The 27,191-nt window shown below is 57.1% G+C and overlaps 2 protein-coding genes across 3 annotated transcripts; one reads left to right on the top strand and one right to left on the bottom strand.

Annotated features, from left to right (window-relative positions):
* The first annotated feature begins 643 nt into the window (after window positions 1–643).
* On the top strand, window positions 644–13,538 carry SLC15A3 (solute carrier family 15 member 3). Its single transcript, XM_069471446.1, has 8 exons — window positions 644–1,675; window positions 4,605–4,894; window positions 6,907–7,054; window positions 8,448–8,558; window positions 9,298–9,466; window positions 11,088–11,246; window positions 12,607–12,762; window positions 13,240–13,538. Exons 1-8 carry the CDS (start codon window positions 1,115–1,117, stop codon window positions 13,392–13,394), a joined length of 1,749 nt encoding a protein of 582 aa, XP_069327547.1. The 5' UTR covers window positions 644–1,114; the 3' UTR covers window positions 13,395–13,538.
* TMEM132A (transmembrane protein 132A) lies at window positions 13,456–25,567 on the bottom strand. 2 transcript variants are annotated; one of them, XM_069470085.1, is made up of 11 exons: window positions 25,309–25,567; window positions 22,562–22,776; window positions 22,133–22,351; window positions 20,998–21,329; window positions 19,495–19,644; window positions 18,296–18,494; window positions 18,055–18,198; window positions 16,738–16,940; window positions 15,768–16,041; window positions 15,176–15,367; window positions 13,456–14,750 (listed from the first exon to the last, which is right to left on the bottom strand). In XM_069470085.1, the coding sequence occupies exons 1-11, from the start codon at window positions 25,406–25,408 to the stop codon at window positions 13,701–13,703; spliced, it is 3,078 nt and encodes a 1,025-aa protein (XP_069326186.1). In that variant the 5' UTR covers window positions 25,409–25,567; the 3' UTR covers window positions 13,456–13,700. The 2 variants fall into 2 exon arrangements, with proteins under 2 accessions (XP_069326186.1, XP_069326187.1); XM_069470086.1 differs by having other exon boundaries at window positions 18,296–18,491.
* Between the last annotated feature and the right edge of the window lie 1,624 nt (window positions 25,568–27,191).

The raw sequence follows: 27,191 nt of genomic DNA, 5'->3' as shown, positions 1-27,191 counted from the left end.
TGGTCTGAGGTCAGCGGGCCTCTCAATCCTGACTCACGTGTGGCTCTCGAGGTGCCACAGGCTTCTTGAAGGTGCCCCACTTCCTTCCTCAGTAGCATTTGCACAATCCAAATTGCACTGTCGCCCAGGAGCCCGGGCAGGGGTTTACCCCTAGGTCAGTTACCATGAACCGGCCTTCCTCCCGCCCCTCTGCTCACCCCTCACCGGGCCTCAGTCTCTGCATCTGTGAAGTGGGCACCTGTGACCAAATGACGCTGGCCTTCCCGGTTCTATCCGTCTAGCGCTGGGTTCTGACTGAAGAGGATGCACAGAAAGTGGGATCCTGGCAAGAAATGAAACTGAAAGTAAATATTCCTCCAGGCTCCAGGGACGCGGCAGAGGTGGGGGTGGGGGGAGTAGGAGAAAGAGGAGGGAGATTTTTAGAAAGCTGAGTGGGCAGGGGCCCAGTGACCCAGGCTTTCACTTCTCCTAAACACCAGGCGCACCATGTGACGCATGCCACAGGGGCGACTGAAAGGGGAAGCGAGGGGAGCCCAGAGTTTCTCAAGAAGTTAGAGAGGGACAGACTGAGCCCGGAGGGCTCTGAGGGGAGCCAGGAGGAAGGGGAGCTGAGGCAGTTGGGGACAGGGAGGAGACAGCAGGGCCGGCGGGGCAGAGGGAGCCCCCACCCCAATGCAGGCCATGTCTCATTAGGAAAGGGGACAAGATTTAAGAAAGGGAGGAAAGAGGAGGAGGGGAAAGTGGGGGAGTGGCGGCAGTGTGAAAGGAGGGACAGAAGGGGTCGGGCTGGAGGAAGGAGAGGGGAGAGTTAGGGGAGAAAAGGCTTGGGGCTTGGGGCTTGGGCGAGGGGAACACGCATCAGGGGTGGGAGGAGGGGAGAGGAGAGTTGAGAATTAGGAGGAGGTAGTAGAGTCCTCGCAGTGAGCAGAGGGACGGGGGCAGGGAAAGGAGGGGAGAGGCACGGGGGAGAAGAGGGGCAGAGGGGAGAGAAGGGTGGGCAAAGGGGGGAGAGAAGGGTGGGCAAAGGGGGGAGAAAGGAGACAGCCAGTGGGGAGGGGAGGGGAGGGGCGAGGCCTGGGCCTGGGGTGAGGGCTGGGAAGGTGGGGTAGAGAAGATGCCCGCGCCGCGCACCCCCCCGGGGGAGCCCCGTGCGTCCGGGGAGCGCCGGCCACTGCTGGCGCGCCGAGCGCGGGGCCCGCGGCCGTGGCGGCGGGCGGCGGGCGCCGCGGTGCTGCTGGTGGAGATGCTGGAGCGCGCGGCCTTCTTCGGCGTCTCGGCCAACCTCGTGCTCTACCTCAACAGCGCCAACCTCAACTGGGCCGGCGAGCAGGCGTCGCGCGCCGCGCTCGTCTTCCTGGGCGCCTCCTACCTGCTGGCGCCCGTGGGCGGCTGGCTGGCCGACGTGTACCTGGGCCGCTACCGCGCCGTGGTGCTCAGCCTGCTGCTCTACCTGGTCGCCTCGGGCCTGCTGCCCGCCACCGCCTTCCCCGACGGCCGCCGCTCCTTCTGCGGGGAGATGCCCGAGACGCCGCTGGGGCCCGCCTGTCCCTCGCCCGACTGCGAGCGCAACTCGCCCAGCCCCTACTGCGCACCCACCCTCTACGCTGGGCTGCTGGTGCTCGCCCTGGCCGCCAGCTCCGTCCGGAGCAACCTCCCCTCTTTCGGTGCTGACCAGGTGAGTGGCAGGAGGCCTGCCCCGACGGGAGGCCCTGGGAAAGCAGTGGTCCTGGGCTGAGAGCCAGGAGGCAGGAGGTGCTGGCCCCCAGCCTGACCTCGGACAAACCACTTCCCCTCTCTGCTCCCAGTTTCCTTGTTTGAAAGAAGAGGGGCGAGAGCCCTGACAAAACCAATGGCAACAGCAATGGGAATAACTATAGTTGGCCTTCTTAGAGCTACTCCCCGGGGTCCTACATGCCAGCCCCTCAACGTTTGCACCATTTTAACTCATTTAATCCTCTTCATTACCGGTGCGGTGGGTAGTATTATGCCCATTTTACAGAGAAAGACACTGAGCTTTCATGGCATTAATCAACTTGTCCAAGGTGATATGGAGGGCCCACCATGAGCCCCATGTCTGTGTGTTATAGGGTTCTGGGGACCAGGGCAGGACCAAGGCAGCCTCTTCCTACCGGCAGTGCCAGAGGTTGTCAGGTAGACTTGTTCAGATCCCAGCTGTGCCCCTCACTAACTGGCGGCTCTTGAGCAAACATCTCAACCCCCAAGCCTTTCTCCTTTCCCCCTTGGACAGAGTGTGGCACATAGGAGAAATTCAATAAATATTTGCTAAATGAATGAGTAAATGCCTAACAGCATGGCTGTATTTTGATAGCTCTGCTCAGCGGGATATTAGACAATAATTTAGACTAATATGTAATATTATTAAAACAGCCACATATGGTGTTAATGAGCAAAAGCAGGGTGTAGAACTGCATACAGATATGAGTACAGCTCGGGAAAAGGCTAGGTGTCAACCACAGTGGAGAAACCAAAGAAAGATTGTTACGGTCGTAGGGCCAGGCCGCTGGGCTTAAGCGCACTTCTTCCCTCATTGACTCTGTTTTTCAAATGTTCTTCAATTCCATATAGTACACTCATAAAGGGGACATTTTTTAAAAGGATCATTTCATCAACAGCATCCACAGTCCAGCAGTGAGCACAGTTTCCAGTGTCCTTGCAAAGGGGTCACTCGTCCAGCCTGTTTAGATTCCTTTGACAAGGGGGACTCTGTGCCTCCAGGGCAGCTCTGGCCATTTCTTATGTGCTATTGACCTTCCCTCGGGAGGGGACCAGGAGACCCCAATATTTGCCAGTCGGAATGTCCCATCTTCCCTTAATTCTGTTGTCTCTTTGACATCCCCCTAGTGAGTGCCCCCACCCAGGTGCCCTTAACCTGTGCCCTTGACCCCACTGACCTCCAGAGGGCCTCAGCCTTCCCGTGCCCACTGTAGCAGAACTGGTCTCCCTGACCCTCCCATGGCATCGACAGTGACAGCAGCTCCAGTGTGTTCTTCCATTTACTGAGCTCGGACTTTGGGCGGAGCAAGGCCCGGCTGGAAGGCTGCCTTAAAAAGTCAGGCCCTGAGCCCAGGACGATGCAGAAACACTAACATGGTTTGAGGCAGGGATGGGCATTTCTGGATTTGAGTTCTTTAAAAATGGCTCTGGCTGCAGTGGAGAGAGTGGGTGGGCTCACAAGCATGGGTGCCCCAGAGCGGTAAGAAGGCTGCGGCAGGGGCAGCAGACAGGGAGGCGGGTGGGAGGGAATGGCACCATCTGGCAGACAGCTCTACCCAGGAGCTGCGTGTTTAGCACACTTGCTGGTTTCAGGAAGGGCCATCCATCACTCTCCACAAAGTGTCTGCTCAATCTGGAAGAACTCATTTATATCCTGAACGGGTGCCTGGTCTTCCCCCTTAGAGTTACAATTGTCATATTCATTTACTTCCAATTAATAAATGGAAGTGGCTACTCATAATGGGACTTATTCAATTTTCTGCTTGAACGTCTAGAGCCAGGGTTCTCAGCCGGCATGCCCCTCCCTCTGGATCGCCAAGAGGACCCCTCAAAATCCCCACAGCAATGCAGTTTTAAGCACATCTGCATGGATTATAGTTTTACATATGGAAAAGGAAAAAAAAATACTTATGTTTTTCCCAACATAACTACAGAAAGTAAAGCTTGACACAGTCTTCCTAAGTAGTGGAAATATGTATCTCTGGATGAAAGACAGTAATGGATTCTGAGATTTGGGGGGCGATTAAAAGGGTGACATGTTTAACAATGTAAAGAATCTTTTATTTGCTCCATTGAGATGACCCTTAGTCGTCACTGCTTTCTAAAAATGTGGATGCCTGGGCCCTGCCCCCCAGACCTGCTGAGTCAGAATCTAGGACCAGGGTCTGGGAGAGGTGGGGCGGCCCGGGCAGCTGACTGGAAACCAGCAGACCAGAAGGGGGCCTGGGGCCTGACTGTTGCAGATTGATCCAAATCCTGGGTAAAGATTTTCAGCCCATCTGCCCTTGCTGGGGGGCCTGAATATTTTTTTTCATATGGCAGAGGGAGGCAAGTCGGGGGGAAGGGGTGGGTCAGCATAGAGTACTCTGCTTGCATCTCCAAACTGCAGAGGACATTCTCCATTAGACTTCTAACTGTTCCTTCAGTAATATGCATGCATCACATTTAATATTGTGGAACAGAACTGAGATCTTTATTGGCTTTTTTGTGATTATAAGAGTAATGCATAGTGTAGGTTGCTCAGTCAAAGACAAAGGGACAAATCAACCAGAAATGAACAAAGTGGCGTCAGAGATATCTATTATGTGCACTCCTCAGTGACAATAAAAAAGCAGTGTGTCCTGGGTATGCAAAAGCAGCTGTGCCAAAATGTCCTGATCGTTAACAAGTGACTCCCCAAGAGAAGGGTTTATTCATTCATTCAACAAATATTTATTGAGCATCTATTTAGTGATCAGAGACTAGGAAAGTACGAGAATGCCCACTCACTGACCCACGAAGTGTCTCCTTCCCTATGGGAGGGAGCGGTGTGGGTACGAGGGCGCCCCGTGCCTCCTTGGCCCTCACTCCCACCCCTTCCTGGCTGGCAGGTGATGGATCTCGGCCGCAATGCCACCCGCCGCTTCTTCAACTGGTTTTATTGGAGCATCAACTTGGGCGCTGTGCTGTCGCTGCTGGTGGTGGCTTTTATCCAGCAGAACATCAACTTCCTGCTGGGCTACAGCATCCCTGTGGGCTGTATGGGCCTGGCGTTCTTCATCTTCCTCTTTGCCACCCCCATCTTCATCACCAAGCCCCCCATGGGCAGCCAGGTGTCCTCCATGCTTAAGCTTGCTCTCCAAAACTGCTGTCCCCGGCTGTGGCAACGGCACTCTTCCAGGTGAGCAGGGGGCTCTGGGTGAAGGGAGCCGCCAATCCTAGAGCAGTGCGTCCTTCTCCTGGGGAGGCATGGTCCAGATTGCAAGGTTCTGGTTCAGCTAGGTCCAGTGACAGCCCTTTTTGATGATCTGCTCTCCAGTGGGCCAGAGCTGTGACTGAGGATGGCAGTGGAGGTCAAGGTGGTGGTGGTGCTGGCAGTATTATTGGTGACACCCTAAGTATAGAAAGTGTGAGGATGATCATGGTCTTGACAGTGATGGTGGTGATAAGGATGAGGATGATGGTGTTGGTCCCTACATTGAAGACAAACACTGGTAACAGGGATGACAATGGCAGTAGAGGTGGTGTTGATGGGATATAATATGAACCATGCTATGCTACCCTGTTATTAAGTACAACAGAGTCTTGGGAAACCGGCCAAACTTGCTTCCTCCCCTATTCTCTGACATCCAACGAGGGGTGGGGGGAGATTCTAAATGGCCTTGTATGAGCACAGTGGCTTCCTTTTGCCTTCTCCTTCCTAAGTTAATTGACTACGTATTCTATGCAAATCTGTTCCCGGACCTTGGAGCCAAGTACAGCTCCTGTCAGTAGGCTCTAGATGAAAAAGCTGAAGAACATGCTTCTCCCAATCTGGTATATTGCTGGAGGGTCTGTGAGTATAGTCGGCAGGTGTGTCGTTTTGATTAGGTATCGCTGCTTAACAGACCATGCCAGAGCTTAGTGGCCTAAACAGCAATCTTCTTATCCCCTCTTCCAGTTCTGAGGGTGACTGAGCTCAGCGGGGAAGTTCTTCTGCTCCTCATGATGTCACGGGGGCTGCGGTCATTTGAGAGCTGAAAGGGCTAGAACATCTAAGCTGGCTCACTTACATGGCTGGCAGTCAATGTGGGCTGTCAGCTGGGACTAAAACTAGAGCACCTTGCTTCCCTTTTGTGTGGCCTTGCCACGTGGCTTGAGCTTCTCACAGCGTGGTGTCTGGGTTGCAACAGGAGGGAACATTCCAAGAATGAATGTTCCAGAGGGAAGAAAGCAGGAGGGGTGGGTCTTCTTAAGGTCATTACGAGGCTTAGAAGTCCCAGAGCACCACTTCTGCCTCTTTCTGTTGGTCAAAGCAGCCACAGGGCTGGCCCAGAGTCAGTGGCACGGGAAATAACCTGCACTGGTTGGTGGCAGAATGGCAGCACATACTGGGAGGGGAGCAGTTGACAGTGGCTGTCTTTGAAGATGACCATGCAGTTGTTGTCCCTTTTGGAATCTCAAAGGCTCGTGCAAGGCTCTGGGACAAGAAGGGGTCAGAAACCTCTCAGGACAAAAGCCAAAGGGTGAGGTCTGCAGCAGCGGTAGATCTTGTCCCGTCTGCTAGTGATGCTCTCCCCCATCCCTGCCTCTCCACTCCCTACCGTCTCGTGTAGGGAGAGGGTTGTGATGTTGACTGTCGAGGAGGAGGGACTTGGGGACAGCAAGCAGGGGAATTCTGGTGTATCGAATCTGTGACAGCGCCTCTGAGTCAGGCTTGGACTGGGACTCCCCTGGTTGCCATGATGCTACAAGCAAAAATATCCCTTAAGCCTCTGCTGGCCACAGTCTGTGGTCTCACTTCCTCCAGGGCCCAGAGGGGCCACAGCTCTGCAGCGGGATGGTCTTTACCAGCCACCTTTGCTGCAGAAGAGACAACAGTGGTAATGTTGGCAGCAGTAGTGCCGACCCCGAGAGAGAGTGATGGTGACAGTAATGGCAACTCTGGAGAGGGTGCTGTGGTGACAGCGATTGCCTTTCTAAAGGTGGTGATATTAAGGATGCTGGCCTGGGTGACAGTGACAATGGTGGCAAAGGTGATGAGAACAGTGGGGTGGAGGAGATGAGGGTGGAGATCTCCAAGGTGGTGGCTGTGAGAAGTTCCAATACTGGGAGGAGGACTAAATTAGGGGACACTGGTGGAGGTGAGAACGGTGGCCCTGGTGGCGGGATGATGATGGCTGCCTTTTATCTTCTGCCCCTGTGGTCCCACAGAGACCCTCAAGGTGCCCACTTGCTGCCTGACCAGGGGTCTCCCCAGCCTAGGCCGTCCCCCCAAGAGGACATTGCCAACTTCCAGGTGCTGGTGAAGATCTTGCCCGTCATGGTGACTCTGGTGCCCTACTGGATGGTGTACTTCCAGGTGAGCACTCCTGCCCTGCTGCCCTGGGGGCCTGGCTCCCCACTTGCCTCACTGGCCTCAGTTCACATCGTAGAAGCCCAGGGCATGTGGGAAGAGGGGGAAGGTGGGGACAAAGTGAGTTGCTGCTACATGCCAGCTGGCGGGGGGCCTGGGACAAAGCCATCCCAATAATTAAACTCCCTTGGGTCATATAGCAGGAGGAACTCTGGAGACAGGCCAGAGGCCCAGCTCCCTGAATAAGTTACCCATCTCTCTGGGCCTCAGTTTCCCCATGTGTACAATGGGTGGCTTAGACAAGAGGCTCTTCCAGCTCTGCAGCATTTGGGTCCTCTGACTTGGTAGCTGTGGCCCAGAGAGGGTGTGTCTGTTGCACAAAGCCCCACAGCAGGTCAGGGGCAAGCTCAGTGTATTGAATACTTTGTAGCAGTGGTTCCTCAACCTGGCTGTGCCTCACAATCACCTGCAGAGCTTTTAAAAAATACAGATTCTCAAGTCCCACCCCAGGTTACTAAGTCTGAATTGCTGGGGAAGTCTCCAGTTTAATAAACTTCTCAGATGATACTGACACTCTAGTTTGACAACTGCTGTCTCCCACCTACCATGCCACCTCCCAAGGGGAAGGTTAGTGGTGTGCATGTATGTGTGTGCTGTGTGTGTGTGTGTGTGTGTGTGTGTGTAGGGTGGGCAGCAGCCTAACCCAGCCCCTAACCCCCAGGCCGTAAGGTCATTCCCTCCCACAACCCTCCCTAAGAATGTTGTTTGGAGCTGCCCACCTGCTAGGTAGAGGTGGCACAGAGAGTGTCCGTGATGAGACAGGGACGTGCGGGGTGTCCATGGCTGACTCTCAGTCATCCCTGTCAGAATACTGACATCCTCATACCAGTTGGTACAGGGCTGCTCCCTGAGCGACCCAAGCACCCTCCCCTGCCCTGGCCCCTCCTGGAGTCTCCTGGAACCCCCTCCGTTGTACAGCAACTAAAGAGGCAATGCCTGGTATGGCAGGGGCCCTGCTCCTGCAGCTGTGTGCAGAGCCTCTCGGCGGGTCTGTGTCTGTACAGTCCCTGTGTCAGCCTGGGGGACTCAGCTTTGCCTCGGTGTCAGATGAGAACTCCCCGTGGGGACAGCCATGCCATTATCTTCCCCATTTCAGCAAACATTTACCCACGCTTACTCTGTTCCGAGCCCTGGAGACACAAATGTGAGTCAGACCAAGCCTGGCTACCAAGGCGGAAGGAGGATGGGAAGGTGACTTTCCCCCTGAGGCCAGGAGAGGGGACAGCTGCCCAGCTGCCCTGTGCTGATGCTGGGAATGCCCGCCTGAGCGCCGGGAGCCTGCCGGGGCTGGAGGTGGGCGGCCAGCCCTGTTCAGCCTCTTGTCCACCTCTCTTGGCAGATGCAGTCCACGTATGTCCTGCAAGGTCTTCACCTCCACATCCCGAACATTTTCCCAGCCAACCCTGCCAACAGCTCCGTGGCCCTGAGAGCCCAGGGCAGCAGCTACACGGTGAGAGATGAAGTGTGTGTTTAACACCCAGCTTAGCCCAGGATGGGGGCTTCCTCCAAGAGGGGGAAATGAAGCTGCCTTCACACTCCCCTTCCCCAGTTGCAGGGTGACCTAGGATATAGGAAAAGCACCTGCAGAGGGGTCGGGGCAGGGGTCGTGTGATGCCCAGGCATCCTGCCAACATGCTCAACTGCTCAAAAGCACTCAGGCCAGCTTCACTCCCCCACGCTGCTGCTCTGAAGCAGGCCTCACTGCCCAATTTTGCACCCTCAGATCAAGCACACGCAGGTCCCATTCAACTCTACTTTCTTCCCTCTTTCTCTGGGACCCTTGAATACCTAGATCCCTGTCTTTCACCAGAACTTTCTAGACTAGTTCCTTGGCATTTGAGAGACTCATAAAATTAAAGATCTTCAAAGCTGGCAGATAAATGACATATTTGCCATTGTACTCCATTTCCTTGCCACGGCAGACATCACTAATCAATCATGACAGTTTTTCATGCTGAGCCCATAAATGTTCCAAGCATCCACTACCAATTGATAGAAGCTAGAATACAAGAGGAACCTATTTGCCAACCCCAGTTTAATCCCATCCCCTACAGTTACACAGTGGAGGAATGTGAGTTCCAGAGAAGGGAAGGAGCTGCCCCCAGGTCTTGCAGGAACAGTCTGGAGTCCAGATGTCCTGGCTGCAGCCTTCTCTGCTACCCTACCTCTCTTGACTTCCTCCTACCCAGATCCCGGAAGCCTGGCTCCTCCTGGCCAACGTAGTGGTGGTGCTGATTCTGGTCCCTCTGAAGGACCGCTTGATCGACCCTCTGCTGCTGCGGTGCAAGCTGCTTCCCTCTGCTCTGCAGAAGATGGCGCTGGGGATGTTCTTTGGTTTTACCTCCGTCATCGTGGCAGGTGTGCTGCGTGGTGTGGGGCAGGGGGCTGGCCTTTGTCTTTCTTCCATTCCAGAAGGATTTGAAGGCATTTGTGAAAAATAAAAGCGGGGCGGGGCTCAGCTCAGCTAACGAAGACTTTCATGCTGTGGCACAACCCTGAACCCTTTCCACTTAGTAGCTTTATGATCCTGAAGTCACTTAGGGTCTCTGAGCTGCATCTGTAAAATGGGGATTGCAGTCTTTCAGACTCTGAGCAGGGCCTGTCTCTGTCCTCACGGAACCTAGTCTAATGGAGGGTGTCATGAGGATCAAAGGAGAGGAAGTCTGTAAAGCAGCCTTTAACGTGCCTGGATCACAAGTAGGAACTAGAGAAAATTAAAGCTCAATAAACAGTATTGTGTTGAAAGTATGAAAACCAAAGTAGACTATTTTTCAGCTATGTGCTTTTAAGCATTTTGTCCTATTTCATCCTCACAATAATCCTGGGAATTTTATTCATGCTTCTTGCATAAGGGAACTGGATCTCAGAGAAGTTAAGTGATTTGCTCAAGGTCACACAGCTAGCCAATGATAGAGTCAGGGCTGGAACCCAAGTCCTCTAACTCCACGTCCGGCGTTCAATCCTCTAGAGTATTCTACTAGAGCATAGCTATCTCACAAGTAATGAAAGGGAAGGAGATAAAAATAGTTAAACTTGAAAGCCAGGTTAGAAACACTACAGCAATACTTGAGGTTACAGTAGAGAAGTCATGTGATATCACAGAAAGTAGGCCAGCTTTGAAACCAGACATAGTGGGGCTCAAATCCATCTGTGCCTAATTATTAGCTGTGTGACTGTGGGCTGGCTGATTGCTTAACCTAAGTTTCACCTCCTTCATTTGCAAGAATGCATACTTAAGTGCCTAGTACATAACAAGCCCTCAATTAATGACAGTTGTTATTGAATGCAAAACCTAGCTCTGAGCTTCCTAGCAGACAAGGCAAAAAGTGAGAAGTTGGAAGTGAAATCTTGACCGCTACTCCCTGGGCCAATATTCTTTTCCTTACCTGCTGCCCAGTCAGTCATTGGCTACTTAATGAGTACCCAACACATACCAACCCCTGCTTTGAGCTAAGCCAGCCGTGTCCAACCTTTTTGGCACCAGCGACTGGTTTCATGGAAGACAATTTTTCCACGGACTGGGGCAGGGGGGATGGTTTCAGGGTGATTCAAGCACATTACATTTATTGTGCACTTTATTTATATTATTATTACATTGTTAACCTCCCTGCTAATGATAATCTGTATTTGCAGCCACTCCCCAGGGCTAGCCTCACCACTTCAGCTCCACCTCAGATCACCAGGCATTAGATTCTCATGAGGAGCGTAAAACCTAGATCCCTCATCTGCGCAGTTATGAGAATCTAATGCCACTGCTCATGTGACAGGAGGTGGAGCTCAGGCAGTGGTTCAAGCAATGGGGAGCGACTATAAATACAGACGAAGCTTTGTTTGCTCACCTGCCACTCACTTCCTGCTGTGCAGCCTGGTTGCTAACAGGCCACGAACCAGTACTGGTCTGTGGCCAGTGGGTTGAGGACCATAGGGCTAAGCTGCCTCGAGTCGGCCTGGCTATAACCTCCCTCTTCTCCCCAACCAGGAGTCCTGGAGATGGAGCGCTTATACTACATCCACCACAACGAGACTGTGACCCAGCAGATTGGGGAGGTCCTGTACAACGCAGCACCACTGTCCATCTGGTGGCAGATCCCTCAGTACCTGCTCATTGGGATCAGTGAGATTTTTGCAAGCATCCCAGGTACCCTGGATCCCTTCCCCTGCTCTTGCACCAGTGATGGTGGCGCCTCCAAGTCAGGGGGCCCATGGGTGCAGCCTCCAGGGCTCATCTGCATGGAGGTGTTTTCTGAGCAGGGCTGTATTCACCCAGTGGGGATTTATTGGCACTTGGTTCATGCCAGCCACTGCGATCCGCTCTGGAGATCTGGAAGTGAGCAAGGCACTTCCCACTGTGTCTTTGCGGTGCTGTGCCCTCCACCTTAGATTGAGGGTGAACTCCTGTTTCCCCTTCAATAGCGGCCACAATACCAAGGCCCCTGGGCAGAGGGCGTCCTCCCTTCCTGCCCTTTGTTCATCTCTATCACAGCACACAGCAGTCTGTGTCATAATAATGCATTTCTAAGTCTGTCCCCCTGGGGCTGGGAGCTAGAGCTGCAAGGCTGGGGCAGAGGAACAAGGGCTTCCTTGCTGCAGGGCCCAGGGCTAGGCTGGGTGGGACATAAAGATAAACTTGGGGGAGAAAGTCATGCAAGCAATAAGCGAGTGGAGTGCTGGAGAAGTGATCACAGACCCACCGTGGTGGGGGCCACTGGCATGGCGAGAAGGGGGCAGGTGAGCAGGTGGGAGTAAGGACCTCACAGGCAGAGGGAACAGCAGAAGTGAAGACCCAAGCCTTGGGAGCGTGGGGGGCAGGGCTACAAAAGACCCAAGCCTTGGGAGCGTGGCCGTGGTGGGCAGGGCTACAGAGGCGTGGGGGTGGGGGTGGCATAGGGGATGGAGGTCTTGTGGGCTGAACCTGGATCTTGGAATTTCTCCTGAGGGCAACAGCACCCCCCACCTCCAGTCTCCAAGGGGCTTTGGCAGGGAAAGGACCCCATCAGAGATGCTTTAGACAGACCCATCTGGCTGCGTGAGGAGGATGGGAGTCAGGACAGTTTAAGAGACATTTGCAGGGGCCGGGCAGGAAGTGACCAGGGCTGGGGTTTGACCCAGGGCAGAGGGGGGACAGAGAGGAGGACTTACATTTAGAACAGATTTCAGAGGTTGAATCAAAATGATTTGGCGATGACAGTGCAGGTGGGCAGAGGGTGGGGGGGCAGAGGGAGGGTGAAGGTGGTGCTGGCTCGGAGGTGCTGTGGCTGAAATGGGAAACCCAGGGGAGCCAGAGCTCTTGGGGCAACGCACGGAGTGTCCAGGTGGAGGGGTTCAGCCAGGTGATGAGCAGCGCAGAGGGGAAGGTGTCACTGGTGCTGAGGTGTGGTCACAGCCTGGAGGGAGGCTTGGTGGGGGCGGGGAGGTGGGGGTGGCCCAGCGGGCAGGGCCCAGGCCTGTCCTCTGCTCCTCTGCTAACCCCTGTGGCCCCCCCACCTCTCCCTCCGCAGGCCTGGAGTTTGCCTACTCAGAGGCCCCGCGCTCCATGCAGGGCGCCCTCATGGGCATCTTCTTCTTCCTGTCTGGGGTGGGCTCGCTGTTGGGCTCCAGCCTCGTGGCACTGCTGTCCTTGCCAGGGGGCTGGATGCATTGCCCCAAGGACTTTGGTGAGTGTGGGGGCCTCCCCAGGAGTGGGACACAGGTGGAGGGAGGCTTGGAAAGGAGGTGGCAACTGCTAAGTGAGCCCAGGCAGAATGCAGTAGAGGGCTACACTCGGGAAAACAGGGTTCTAGCCCAGACTCGGCCAGTCACACAGCGTGGCCTCCCTCCTTGGGCCTCAGTTTCCCCAAGCATCAAAAAGGAAGCACTGAACTCAGTGGAATGCTGGCATTCTGGCTGAAAGGTCACCTCTCTCATGGTATTTGAGTTTCAAGCCCCCTCACGAATAGCTAGCGACAGGGGAGTTGCAGACACCCCGGGAGACTGTCAGGGAGCCAGGCGCTAGAGGGGTATCTACCAGCGTCTTCAGATCCCACCCACTGCCCACATGGCTCAGCTGCCAGCCCCAGGGCCAGGGCACCGCAGGGCCAGGGTGGCAGACAGGGCATCCCTGCCCTGACCCAGTGCCCACTGTCTTTCCCCAGGGAACATCAACAATTGCCGGATGGATCTCTACTTCTTCCTGCTGGCTGGCGTGCAGGCCGCCACAGCCCTCCTGTTTGTCTGGATCGCTGGTCGCTATGAGAAGGCGGCTCATGGCCCAGCCTCCCACAGCCGTTCCGGCAGGGACAGGGGCTGAACATGTCCCGTCCCACCCCCTTGCTTCTCTCCACGGACACAGACAGCAGCAGTCCCAGCTGTGGTTTCCTTCTCGTTTTATTCTGTACCCAACATTAGAATGCAATGGTTCCCATAAATAAGGGGCATGAGCCCTTCCTCATGACCTCGGTCCATGACAAGGGGCGGGGCGGGGGGCCTGGGTGGGAGGCCTTGCAGAGGACCACGCAGGGGACTTGAATAACAAGCACCAGAGGACCCGCAGGAGGGGGCAGGCTAGAGGCTTGCTGGGACCCCACGCTTGCTGCGCCAGGTGGGCTGGGGAGGGTCAGGAGCTGCCCCGGATCCTCTCCATGTAGTTACGAAGCTCCTCGGGGTCCTTCAGCCCCATGTCCTCACACACCCAGCGGATGTCCTCCTCGCCTGCCACCAGGATAGACTGCACGGCAGGGCCCCCTACGGGCTCCTCAGGCAGCTGGGCTGGAGGGGCTGGCGCGAACGTCACGAACTCTACACGCTTCCGCCGCCCCCCAGCTTCCTTTCGGGCCAGGGTGCTGGAGGAGCTGGAGGTGCCCCCAGGAGGGCAGGGGTCCTGGGTTGGGGCCTCCCCTCCTCCCCCACTCTCACAGGGGCAGCCCCCCTCCCCCTTGGGCAGGCCAGGGGACCGCCGGTCCAGCTGGCGGCTCAGTTCCTCCTGGTCGGTGCCCAGCCAGACCCAGTTGTGGGGCTGGGGCGAGGCGGGGTCGGGGGCGCTATCTGGAGGTTCTTTGCGCTGATAGCGCAGCACGAAGACCACCCCATTGACCAGGAAGATGAGGATGGCCACACAGAAGATTCCCAGTAGGGCGTACATGCCCAGCTCTAGGTCGGTGACACGCTGAGGGGCAGGGACCATCTCCTCCTCCTCTTCCTCCTCCTCTTCCTCCCTGGTTTCTGCCTCCTCCTTCCTGGCCGCCTCCTCCTCAGCCCGCTCAAACTTGCCCCTCACACCCACGCCGGCCCCTGCATTGCCTGCCACCTGCCGCTCACCACCTGTGCTGGCTTCTGTGGCTGGCGGGCTCTGGGCAGGGCTGGATGGGAGGACAGGGGCCGGAGTGGGGGCAGGGGGCAGCCCCAGCCAGGTGGTGCCAGAGGCCAGGGGCACACGGTGGCGGCCCCGGCGGCAGGGCTCGGGCGGGTGCAGAGCCACGTGTAGGGGCAGCCCCTCGGCGCCTGCCCCACTCACCACCACCCTGAGCTGGGCACCCTGCTCCTCAGCTGGCAGGACAGCACCAGGCTCCTCAGCCGAGACGGACAGTCCCAGGTCACGACGGTCGTAGAGCTCAGCGGGGGCCAGGGTGTGGTCAGAGAAAGACAGCCATAGGGAGAGGGCCACCTCCTGTGGGGCACACAGACACAGGCAGAGACACGCGAGGGTACGCACGCATGCACATAGAGACCACTCCCACAGAGACAGGCCACACGGAGGAGGAGAGACCAGAGAGAAAACAGAGACACAGGCAGATGGACAAAACACAGAGAGAGGGGATGTGTGTCAATCACCTGTTTGCCACTCAGCCCCAGGGTCTGAGTCATCGGGAGGGTCCTCAGAGCCATCTACTCAACCTCCCACTGCCACACTCCAGCCACTGCTTGATCACCTCCAGCCACAGAGAGCTCACTACCTCACAGGGAAGCCAGTCCTCACTCTGAAAACCCTAAGGTTAAGGGTCGAGGTACCAGGGCCCCCTTCTTCCCATTCCCCTCTGCCATCAGCCCCCACCTGGAGATGTTGACCTCATCCCCCTGACCCCCAGCTGTCACCTGCTTTAGGGTGGGAAGGGCTGACTGTGCCCAGCATGTGGCTGTGACCTCCCCAGGGTGGGCAGTGCCCCGGCTCAGGGCCAATGAGATGCCCATCACCGGCTGCACCCGCAGTTCCAGCACCGAGACTTTGTCGTCCGTCACAGCCAGTGCCTGCTCCCCCAGAATGGAGTCAGATAGCGGGGAACGCACCTGAGGGTGGGAAGGAGCTGGAGATGGGGGGACTGCTACGTAGCTTCCCACCCAAAGGGATCTGTCTTCTGCTCCCAGCATCCTCACAGGCTGCTCTCCACCCTTTGCACCCCAACTACATGCCCTGTACATACCTGAACCCCAATCCCACACCGAGGGGACAGTTCCCTCCTCCCTCCAGACCTGGCCCCCAGGTTCCCACACCCCAGCTCTTCATACCTAAAGGACTTCCCCCATTACACGCCACCCCATTCTCACCCAGTCCTGCTGTGCTCGTGCCTAGGCTGCACACCCCCCTCCCCAGGCACACCCTGGGCCCCCCTACACTCTTCACCCCTGCCCGTGACCATGCTGGGGGCCACCAACTCCCTCTGCTCCGCAGCGTCCCCTGCTGGCTCACCTCGATGGAGGTGACACCCGGCTCCCGGCCCACCAGGACGCGGCCGCCCTCCAGCGAGGCTACCCGCGGGTCCAGCACATGGGCGTGCGGTGCCACGAGGTGGGACACGTCTAGCAGCCAGTCGGGGCCCACCAGGTGGGTGAGGCGGCGGCCGCCGTCCAGCGGGTGGGCCGCGAAGGGGGCGAGAAAGCGCACTCCGGCGCGCTGGTACTGCAGGCTGCAGCCGCGGGCGCGCCGCTCCTCCTCCGCCACCTCTGCCTCCGGCTCCGCGGGCCTGCGGGGCGGGGCGTCAGCGCAGGCCCCGCCCCCAGCCCAAGAGGCCCCGCCCCCAGCCCAGGAGGCCCCGCCCCCAGCCCGCCCTCTGAGGGCCACGCGGCTGGAGACCCCCAGCCCTGCCTGCCTGTCCGGGAGCCTGAGCACGCCCAAGCACGCTGCCCCCAGGAGGCTCCAGTTCTTCAAACTCAGCCGCCAACCCCCGCCCCTCTTGCTCCCACGGAACTCTAGTAGAGACCCTCTCTTGTGGGGATGGGCAGCCTCACCCCCGGTTCTGGTGAGCCCCCCGCCAGGGGGTATTCAATATTTTACTGAGCTCTGTGCCATCTTAGGCTTTGCGGACACAGCAGTGACCAGAACAGACAGAACCCCTGCCTGCAAGGGGCTTTCATCCTCAGGGGAGGAGCGTGGGAAGGGTCCTCAGGCAACAAGCAGCATTAACCAGTACATGACACAGATTAGAAGTGGCAGGTACTGTGGAGAGAAGTGAGGCCGGGATGGACGAGGTCGCAGTTTCAAATACAGGGTCAGAGCTTGGGCAGAGCAGGGGTCAAGGGCAGGATGGACCCGAGGAACTGCAAGCACCTGGGCAGTTTTTCAGACCCCAGCTTGGGCCCGTGGCTATGTCCCCTGTGCGCCTCTCAGTCCCAGCGTGACCTTGTCAAGGGCCTGCCAGCTCCCTTAGGCCTCCACTCACCCTTCAGCTGGGCCAGGTACCCTCCAGCCGCGGACCTGCTCCAGGGTGGTGTCGGTCAGCTCAATGCGCAGGGGCAGCAGCGGGGCCCACACGGTCAGCCGCAGCGACGCCCGGAGCCGGCGCCACCAGAAGTCTACCCGCACCCCCCGACCTCCCCGGCTCTCCTTGCCAGCCACGAACACGGCATCACAGGCCTCAGACACCTGTGGGAGAGCAGAGGGCAGGGGGGTGAGCTAAGCCACAGAAGACAAGCAAGCCTGGGCCAAGGAGCCACAGGAAGGGCTGCAGCTGAAATTCAGTTCTGCATTTCATTGTCATGCAGGCTGCCACCGCTTGTTGCTTAAGCTACTGTCCTTAGTTTAAGAAGATTTTACTGTGCATCCAGGGTGCGCTCCCCATGGAGGAACTGGGCCATTCCTTGAGCTCCCCTGAGGTCAGTGGGGGAAACTGGCTATTCTTCCTCCTGGCAGAGTAGGAGTTTGAACCCATAACTTTGGCCCCTTATTTACGCTGGCTGACCTCTGGCGTTGGTACTGGAGCCATCTGACAACCAGCCTATAGCTAAATAGGCAAAGTTGGTAGGCAAGGCAGATCTATCCACCCAACGCCCTCACCTACCCAAGGACATACATGTCAGCAAAGGGCTGCCACAAGGGACAAAAGATACTGTCCCCATTCGGGTGGCTGGGATCTGTGTAAAGGCAGGTGCCATGCTTCCCCTCTTAAAACTTCAAGATGAAGAAAGTTGCCCTGCCCTTTTTTTTTTTTTAACTCACAGTCTCAAATAATAATAAGTACTTTTACCATTATATAATTATCACATTGTTATTATTAAAACAGCAGTAGTAGCTGCTGTTGTTTCAGCTCCTGCTATCTACTGGATACTGTCTTAGGTGCTTTCAATTCTTACAACCCAGAGGTATACTCCCATTTTAAAGTTTAGGAAACTGAGGCTCAGAGAGGTTAAGAGACTTGCCTGTGATCACACAACTAATTGATAACAAAGACGTGTTTCAGACTAAAACTTCCTGATCCCAAAGTACATGCTTTTAAGTCTTCCAGGCCAGCTCATTTGCCAATGCAATAATGAACGTGAACGTGCCCAGGGTGGGGGCAGTTGGGGTTACGTAGCTCCCGCTGGACTCTGGAGAGGTGGCTGAGACAAAAGAAGTTGAAAGTGTGGTTCCCCCCATGAGGTTTCTGGTCTCAAGAAGAAGCCGTGCTCTTGGGGACCCGCATGGGGAAGGAGAGAAGCCATGAGTGCGTGACTGTGCGCACACAGATGCACACTCACACGAGGCGCGCGCTGCCACTCACCTGCAGCACCTGTGTGTTGGCCGACTCGCAGCCGATGTGCTCTGTCACCTCCACCAGGGCACCCCCGCTGTCCACGGTGACAAGGCGCACAGGGACACGCCGGGGCACTCCAGTCAGTGGTGCCGTGTTCACCAGCTCCTCAGCCTGGGGGTGGAGGAAGAGCTCAGTCCCAAGCCCCTCGGCTCACGGGGCTCCTAGGACTTGGCCCCAGCCTGGCCGGGCAGACACGGAGGCCCCTTACCTTGGCCAGTGGGATGAGGGCTCTGATGTCCCGCTCCGACACCAGGATTTCCCACACCATTTTGTCTTTCTCTGCTTCGGGGGCCTGACCTGGGTACTCCAGCTGCCATGTGACGGGGCGAGTGACCGTCACGGCCCCACCTGTGCCATTCTCCACCACAAAGTCCACCCACAGGAACTCAGAGAGTTCAAGGGGGCTGCTGGCCAGAAGAGAGAGAAACTGAGTGCTTGCTGGCCTTCAGGCACACCCCAAGCACTTCCTGCATTCACCAAGTACGACTGTCCCCACTTTCCACACGAGGAAACTGAGGAATAGAGGTTATGTAACTCACCTAAGACTACACGGCAAAAAGTGGCAGGACCAGGATCTAAATGCAAGCATCTGAGCTCCAGAGCCCAAGCTCTTACCCACGCTCGGCCTCTCCAAGACCCATGCAGTGACTTCACCACCTCCCAGCAGGTTGCTGGCTCCCCTGCCTGCCTGTCCCCCCTCTGCTAAGATCTCTGCTTTCCACAGCCAGTGAGGTGCTGGAAAGCATTGAGGTCAATTCCACCAAGGAGGGAGATTCACTTCCAAGACCTGAATGATAACCCTTAGAGCTTCCTTTGATCCAAAACCTACGTGGTGGAAACTGTCCCCAGAGTGTGATATACAGCATCTTATTTTCACAAACCCTAAGGGATACATTATTATCCCCATTTTACAAGTGAGGAAACTGAGGCTTGGTGGCTTTTTTCATCGAAAAAGTGTGCGAACCAGGATTCAAACAGGGGCTATAAAGTCCATGCCCTTGGCCCAGGCTCAGGACACAAATAAGAGACTGTTAAGTGTTCAGAACTGCAGCTGGGTTTTGGGGGAATACTCATGGCCCAGAGGAAAGGCCCCAATATGGGGGCAGGGGGTGGGTAGTGGCTGTGAGGGCTGTAACTGGGTGGCCAGGATAGGCTGGCATCACGTGGGATAAGACTCACAGGCACCTGCTGTGCCTGGCACTGTGGCTGGGTCTGGGCAAGTAGTGGCTGAATGAATGATATGCCTGTTTGTGCTGCTTTCTTTAAAAAGTCTGTGCTTTTGCCTGCTCACACAGTGATCTGGAGGTAGCATGGCAGCCCCTTTCCCTTGGGCCTCCAAATCTGCCCACTAGCACGCTAGGACCAGCCCTCCCTCCTCCGCCTCCCCGGGGGAGGGGAGCTGCCCACCTGGAGTCTGGCCCTGTGAGCCCGGTGCGGTGGCAGGTGATGAGGGTGGTGTGGTGCTTGGAGCCCTTGAAGCGGTCCAGCTTGACAGTCCAGAGGGTGGGCTGGGCTGGGCGGGCGGCCTTCACGTGCAGCCCTTTCTTTACCTTGATCCTGGGAGAGAGGTTATAGGTCCATTTTGGCAAGGTAGACACGGAACTGTGGACTGGATCCGAGAGGGAAGACAAGGGGCCAAAGCCATTAGCCTCCTTCCTGTCTGGCCTCCCCGGCTCCGGTCTGAATGTCCTCCTGGCCATCCTCCAACCCAGAAGGACCCCGCCTCAGCGCAGGTCATACCGTAAAGCTCTCCCCCACCTACAGACCACTGATGACGGCCCACAAGGTCAGCCTTAGCCTGGCTAAGGACCCCGAGGCCCTCCAGGGTCTGGTCCATTCTCGCCTTCTGCTGTGCCATCTCTCCATGCACTGTCCGCTTCAGCTACACCACAGTTCTCCCCACATACGCACACACAGTTCTTCCCCACGCATGGCTCCAAGCCTTTGCCCAGCCTGTGTCTTCTGCCAGGTCCACCCTTCCTTTCTGTATCTACTGATTCTTTAAGCCTCCAACAACTCGAATACCATTGCCGTTAGAAAGCTTTTGCAGTGGCAGGATGAATTCCCCCGGTACCGCACCCCCGACCCAAGCCCCTGCAGCATTTTAAACCTTCATCAGAGCACACACACCCACATGCCAGCCAATCCAGTCCACGCCCTGCCCTACTGGGGGCCCCTTACTGCCAGACGGGCACTGGGCCTTGCTCATGCGTGGATCCCCAGAGTGGGGACACGGGGCATGGCATACTAAAATGTCCAGCAGATCCGTTTAGTGAGTGTGTGAGCGAGCACAGAAGGGCATGAGAGACAGGGAGACACACAGAGATGGGACACGCACAAACCCACACATGGGAGAGACATGTCACACTCTGCAAATCCTTGTCAGTTGGATTAGGTAGGTGAGTAGGGGGTCCTTGGGGGAATTCCTGCAGAAAAGGACACAAAGAATGTGGGCCTTCCTATGCAGGGAAGAAGGTTCTGTCCAAAGGTTAGGGACCTGTGGCGAGGGTGACAGGCAGGGAGAACGTACAGATGAATGTGACTGGGGCACATATTCCTCCCTGGGGCATTAGAGCAATAGCCCACTGCCCCCAGGCACCATGTTTTCCAGTTTCCAGGCCCTTCCCTGGTTCTCCCCCTGAGGGCAATGTTAGCCCCAATGGACAAAGAAATTCCAGGGAGGTGCCAGGGAGAGGGGAGGCTTCCTACTTCTGACTCCAAATTCAAGGCTGTGCCAATAATAGGGTCATGCCAGGGCAATTACACCTCTTTGCCCAGAAGGGGTGTGGAGGATCCAGGCTTTGCAGAAGTCAAAAATTCCAGCAAAGACCCTAAGAATAGCAGGTACCTGCCCATAGTCTTCCTGCAGAGGTTCCCACCCCCACCCAAGAGCAGGGGCACAGTGCTCACCGCAGGGTCAGGAGGCTGGCAGTGAAATTGTGCCGAAGCAGGAGGGTGGCACTGAAGACCTGGCCAGGCCGCACTGGCACATCGGGCACCCGCAGAGTCACAGCCTCATCCAGGGGTACCTCCTGGTACTGTGGAGGGTCTGCTGGGCGCAGCTCCACACCACCCACTGGCAGCGCCTGTTCCCTCGGGTCCTCTTCCCCGCCGGGGCCACAGCCCCCAGGGCCCTCCGCCGCGGGCTCCAGCGTGTAGGCCAGCTCAGCCCGTGTGGTGGAGCCCTGCGAGAACCAGTGCGAGGGGAACTCCAGCTCCACCACACAGGCGCCCAGCGATGGCTGCGAACACACAATGGCTGTGGTTGGCACGGGAGGTGGGGCTTGGGGGAGGGAGAGGATCCCCAGCACCCATGGCAGGAAACCCAGATCTGGAGGAGTCCATTAAAAAAGGGCCAGCACCAATCAGAGGGTGAACAAAGAAGGGGCGGGGGACCAGCATGGGCCAGAGAGACCTATCCCAGGTAACACAGCAAACTAGCCACATGGCTGGAAAGGTCTAGGTTTCAGAACACATCTGCAGACCACTGTTCTGCCTTTGGGAAAAGTCTCATGCCAAAGTGAGCCAATCCCAGTGCCCCACCCAAACCGTGCCCCAGGACTGCCTTGACTAGAACTCAGGCTTCTCGGCATCCTAAAGCTCAAGAACTAGCTCTTTCCAAACAATTCCTGTGCTAGACTCCAAAATAGTGGAAACAGCAATTATGAAAGTAATACTAACAATAATGCAAAAACACTTGCCAAGTGACTACCTGCTATAAGCTGTTCTTGTGTTCATCACATTGATGGCCTACTCCCACTCCATACGAAATAGGAATCGTTATTACCCCATTTTACAGATGAGGAAACCGAGTCTCAGAGAGATTAAGTTACTTGCCCAAGTCACACACGATGGGCTGAACTCCTAGGGGCCCTGAGGAACCTTTCACGGCACTGAAAGCTAGTGGAGCAGGAATGGAGTCAGGTGGCCGGTGACCCACAAACTTCCCAGGAGTGGTGAGCCCTTTCCCCTCCACTATGGGACCAGCCTTTGGCTGGTGCAGTAGCAGCAGCAGGGCCAGCCTAGGAGGGGCCCGCCCACTCACCTGGAAGTGGCAGGCTCCGTGGGCAGTGCCCGCAGGGTGTGTGGCATGCAGACGGGCACAGGGCAGGCTGCCAGGCCCCGGCGGCCAATCTTGCCCTTTGAGGTGGAAGAGGACCCGGGCATGGGGCTCTGCTGGAGTCACGGCTGCCTCCACCGACACAGCCCGCACGTCCCACGGGACTGGCCTTTGGTGGGGCTCAGTGACCTGAGGAGGGACCACCTGGAGGGAGAATGAGGAGGCTCAATAAAGCAGGAGGTGAGGGGCAGCAAGATCTGGGAAGATGGGAAGCCCAGCTTCCGATCCCAGCCTGCTTTCCCCTCTGGAAAGTGGGGAGCACAGCTAGGGCTGGGGAAGGCCCCCGAGCCACACACAGCAGAACTCAGGCATTGAGTCCTGTTAGCCTGGGGGTGCCTGGTGCCCCCTCCTTACCTGCTGAGTGGCAAAAGGCGGGTAGGAGGCCCGGAGAAGTGGCTGGGCCCTGGGCCAGGGCTGCAGGAGCAGAAAGGTCTCAGATCGGGAGCCCAGAGAGGAGTTGGCAGGTGGATAGTGGCCCACCTGCTGCACACGGAAGTGCTCAGGAGCATCCAGGAGCTCCAGGGCTGCTGGCAGGTAGACAGGGTCCAGGGGATCCTGATCACAGTCCACTGAAGAGGGATAAGGGGTACAGATGGTGACAGCTCCAGAGATGGCAGGGGCTGAACTGAGCTCCATCCTGGGGCACAGTGGTGGTGGGCAATGGAGGGAGAAAAGGGCTGTAAATGTCCCATGCACCCAGGATGCCCTAGGAATCTCCCCATTTCACAGATGAGGTTAACTGAGGTTCAAAGAGCCTCATACAGGTAGTACACAGAAAAGCCAGGATTTGAACCCGAGTCCAGCACTGGATGCCAGGTGGCCAGCCATCTCTCCTTCTACCTTCCACAGACATGGTCTTCTTTCCAGCAGAGCCTTCTCAATGCCTACCCTCCCCCATCTCTGCCCTCTACGTACTTGCCTCTGATACCAAGGCATCTCTGGGGTATGACTCTCCCCACATAAGTCTTATTTGGTAAATGATGGTAACAAGGTGAGCTTTGTACAAAGTAGAGACCCTTTTTCTGCCCCTGGGTCCTTGGCTAGACTTGGCTGGGCATCCACCCTCCCTCCCCCGTCACTGCCATGGCAACCCACAGCATCTTTCCAAACTTGCTCCCTTCGTCCCTGTACCCACTGGGTACTGGAGTGTAAGAGGGAAATGGGGGCATGCCGAAGAGGCCTGTGAAGCTACTTGTGTGTCCCGGGGGTGGTGTGGGGGCCATGAGACTAGGGAGATAGTCAAACTATTCAGTCACCAGAAAGATAAAGGACCACTTAGGCCATATTGGTTTGCACTATTAGCCCTAACAATAATAATTAATGTGTTTTGAATGCTAACTATACACAGGTGCTAGTTTAAACATTTTGTGTGTATTTAACTCTTTCAGTCTTTGTAATAACTCTGAATCAGGTTCTTTTATAATACTATGAATCACATTTTGTGGACATAGGAAATGAGGCAGAGAGGTTAGGGCACTTGCCTGTGGGCCCACAGCTGGAGAGTGAGGGAGCTGGGAGGTGAGCCCAGGTGTTAACCACTAGACAAGCCTGCCTCTCCATTGCCCCCCTCACCCCACACCCTGCCCTGCAACAGTGCCCCCTGCCTGCTTCATTCCCAGGACTATGTGTCCCCTCCTCTGCCGGGTGGCACCTCCCTCCTCCTTTTGGGCCAAGAGTGAATTGCAGAGAAGGAGGAGGGGAGTTGCCTCTCTCTCTAGGAAGCCCTTCCTGGTTATCTGCCCTCCTACCAGTCTCCTTAGTCTTTTGGAACCTGGTTGCCTCCTCTGGGTTAGTTACCTTCCTATCCACCCAGGGCCCTCTTACTCATCCTGGAATTCCCCCAAGCTGGGAAGCGCTCTGCAGAGGATTGCCTGGGAGCCTGGAGACCTGAGTTTAAGTCCTAGCTCTGCCTCAAAGCGTGTGTCAGTCACTAACATCTTGGAGCCCCAGTTTCCTCACCCCTAGAAGGGACAGGAGCATTTAGTGACACTGTGGACGGGAGGGCTTTGTAAGGTGTGGAACGCTGTCTGAAGGAGGGATTATTGCTGCTGCATAATGGATGTGACAAGGCCTTCCTCCTCTCTCTGTAGGAGGGACCTCCCACCCGGTCCCTCAGGGTGGGGAGCAGGTGGCTGAAAGCAGCCCCATAGCTGGACTGGGGGTGGAGTGGGGGGAATTGGTTTCAACCTCCTTCCAGCCCTCCCCACCAAGGAGCAAGTGTCTGAGAAACTCCCACTGCCCCCCTTCCCTCCCAGCCCCAAGCTAACAGGTGAGTGACTACTGCTCCCTGGGGGTAGCCCCTGGCCTCCTGGCCTCCTGCTACTCCACTGCCTCCCTAATTACAAGATGCTCTTAGCAGGACTCCCACAGTCCCACGGACTCCCATCACCCAGAGCTCAGCTCCCTAGGTGGGGGTAGGCGAGCAGAAAATGCCTCACTGTCCCTCACTCTTCTGTGGCATTACTCACCCTGCAACCACAGCCTGGCTCCCCAGCCCATGCCAAAGGCCCCCTCCCCTTCCCCCAGGGATGAAGCCTCACAGGGACTGAGGAAGGCAAGGATTGGGGGGGGGGGGGAGCATCCCTGGAGACTCCAAGGTCGGAGAGCCCTCGGGGCAGGGGAAGGGGGCTGCATGTCTCTCAGGTCCCAGGCAAAGAGGCTGCTTTCCACTCCCGCGGGGGTGGCTAGGTTGTGGGGGGAGGCTAGGAGCCCCGAGAGTGCAGCTCTGTAGACCGCAGATTAGAGAGTGGTGGTGACGCCGTAGTGCCAGGGACAGGGGCAGCCAGGTTAGATGCCCTGGCTGAGGGGACTCTTGCAGAAGGTGCGGGGCCGCGGGAAGGATGGTGGCAGAGCCCCTGCTCCGGGCTGGTCCCGGGTCCGGAAGGAGTTGCTGGGGTGTGCAAGGCGAAGGAAGCCATGGGGGCGGGCGGCTGGGGGCAGGTTCCCGGGGGCAAGACCTCTCCGACCCTCAGGGCACGCTGCGGGGCGACCCCGCTCAGGGTTTCGTCCGAGAACCCGAAGGTTCGCGGCTCCGGGGCATTCCTGGCACCCCGCTGGGCCCAGCCCGCCGCCCCTCGCCCCGCTCCTCCCCTCCCGCTGACCTCTCACGACGTCCAGGGCGAGGGCCACCAGGAGGCAGAGCCAGGGGCCGCAGGGCCCCCGGGGGGCCACTGCCGCGCGCCCCGCCATCCGGGCGCACATCCTTCCCACGGAAGGCGGGGACTAGGCGGGGTGGTTCAAGTGGCCGCGCTCCGGCCCGGCATCTCCCGCGCCCGCTCCGCGCCGGCCCAACCCGGCCGGCTGGGTCCCCGCCGCCGCCCGCCCGCGGCTGCAGTTCCCAGACAATGGAGCGGGAGCAGTGGATGGGAGGGAGCGAATCGCAGCACATGGGCTGCCCCTCCGCCCCGCCGGGTCCTAGCGCCCTCCAGATCCCGAACGCCGGAGCGCCTCGGTCCTGAGGTCGGGAAGAAAGCGCTTCCCGGGAGGCCACAAGGGGGGACTGGCCCGCCTCTGCCCGAGGGACATGTCATGTTCTGTTTGGCTCCCTCTCGGAAGTTTCTGACCAAGGAGGAAAAAGCCGCTTCCTCTGCCTCACCCCCGCCCCACAAGCAGTTCACCTGTGAAGGCATCTGACACCCGAATCAGAACCAGAATTCAGGGACATATGGGAACCGAGCTGCTGGGGCAGAAAGGGAGGGGGCCAAACGGGGCCAGATGCCAACCACCTGGGCCTGCCCTGACAGAGCCCTGGGCCACCCCTATGGAGGGAGGGCTCAGGTGTAGGCAGCTCCAGTTTCATGCTCAGCCCCACCCCAGGGAGAGGCCTGTGGGCCTAGGAAGGGTGAGGGCAGCCAACACTCCTGAGGAGAGGCCTGCTGCCCGGGTTCTGGCCCGTGCTGCCAGCCAGGCGGTGTTGGGAGAGGTCCAGAGTGGGGCTCTGGCTGTGCGTTAGTATCCCCTGGGCAGCTTAAAAAGAAAAAGCCATATCTGGGCCCTTCCACAAACAACTGATGCAACCTACAGCCCAGCTGGGAACCCTGGCGCAGGAAACTCCTGTGTGTTGTCTGTTGGGTGGGGAGGAGGGCAGGCAAGTCTTGTCTAGGCTGCCCACCCATTTATAACACTCCAGCACACTGTGGGGAAGGGGTACCGCCTCCCACCCCAACACACACACACATACTATTCCAGCAGTGCTGGTTAGTTCCTGGAAGTTTGGGGGTGGTGAAGAAAAAAAGAAAAAAAAAAAGTTTCTGGAAGTTTTCTACTGGGGGCATACCTTCTTCATTCCCCACAGTCCTGGAGGGAAGGGGACCTGGTACCAGCCTGCTTTTCGTTTCCCTCCCTACTAGCTTCACACTGCCCCTACAGGGAGAAGTCAAGAAGGCAGAGCTGCACTACAGAAACCGGTTTAGCGGTAGAGGGAGACATCAAAGCAATCTAGACTTTGAGTAAATACATTTTATTCAGAACAAGATAATAAAATAGCGTGCACTTTATTTAAAACCAACCAAGAGCTGAAAAAATATATCACTGCAGCTGCGATTCCACATCAAATCTTAACAGTAAGAACTGGGCATTTATTCTTCACACCATGTGTTGGGCCTGGCAGAGAAGGACACCCACCTCCATCACAGCCTTAAAGGAAGAAGTGGCCCCTAACTGCCAAGAAGGGATGCCCTGGTGGAGAGGGCAGCAGGCAGCTCAGCCTGCTCCCCGCAGAGCACACGAAGGGAAAGGGGCTGCCTGTGTTCTTCCCAGGCCGTGGGGGAGGGCACTGATCAGCAACTCCTCCTCGGGGACAGGGAACGGAGGGACGGGATAGGGAACCACATGCAGCTGTGCAGACAAGGAGGCGGGTCCTTCTTCCTCCCTCAGGGTCTCCGAAAGCCCCTCAGGGCATTTGACGGCCATTGCGGGTCCTACTTGCAGGCACAAGCCCACAAAGCAGCAGCTGTCTTTTGCTTTGGCTGAAGTGGAATCAAAT

This window comes from Eulemur rufifrons, chromosome 6 (assembly GCF_041146395.1).
Source record: "Eulemur rufifrons isolate Redbay chromosome 6, OSU_ERuf_1, whole genome shotgun sequence".
Classification (NCBI taxonomy): Eukaryota; Metazoa; Chordata; class Mammalia; order Primates; family Lemuridae; genus Eulemur; species Eulemur rufifrons.
This window is presented reverse-complemented; position numbering and strand designations above follow the sequence as displayed.

What these genes read in the sequence shown, in the direction of transcription:
- SLC15A3 (XM_069471446.1), top strand. Translation starts at nt 1,115, where the DNA reads ATGCCCGCGCCGCGCACCCCCCCGGGGGAGCCCCGTGCGTCCGGGGAG. An exon ending in TGGCAACGGCACTCTTCCAG is followed by an intron (nt 4,895 to 6,906) that starts GTGAGCAGGGGG and finishes GTGGTCCCACAG; the next exon opens with AGACCCTCAAGGTGCCCACT. An exon ending in ACTGGATGGTGTACTTCCAG is followed by an intron (nt 7,055 to 8,447) that starts GTGAGCACTCCT and finishes CTCTCTTGGCAG; the next exon opens with ATGCAGTCCACGTATGTCCT.
- TMEM132A (XM_069470085.1), bottom strand. Translation starts at nt 25,408, where the DNA reads ATGTGCGCCCGGATGGCGGGGCGCGCGGCAGTGGCCCCCCGGGGGCCC. An exon ending in CGCCCTGGACGTCGTGAGAG is followed by an intron (nt 22,777 to 25,308) that starts GTCAGCGGGAGG and finishes ATCCCTCTTCAG; the next exon opens with TGGACTGTGATCAGGATCCC. An exon ending in CCAACACACAGGTGCTGCAG is followed by an intron (nt 16,941 to 18,054) that starts GTGAGTGGCAGC and finishes GCTCTCCCACAG; the next exon opens with GTGTCTGAGGCCTGTGATGC.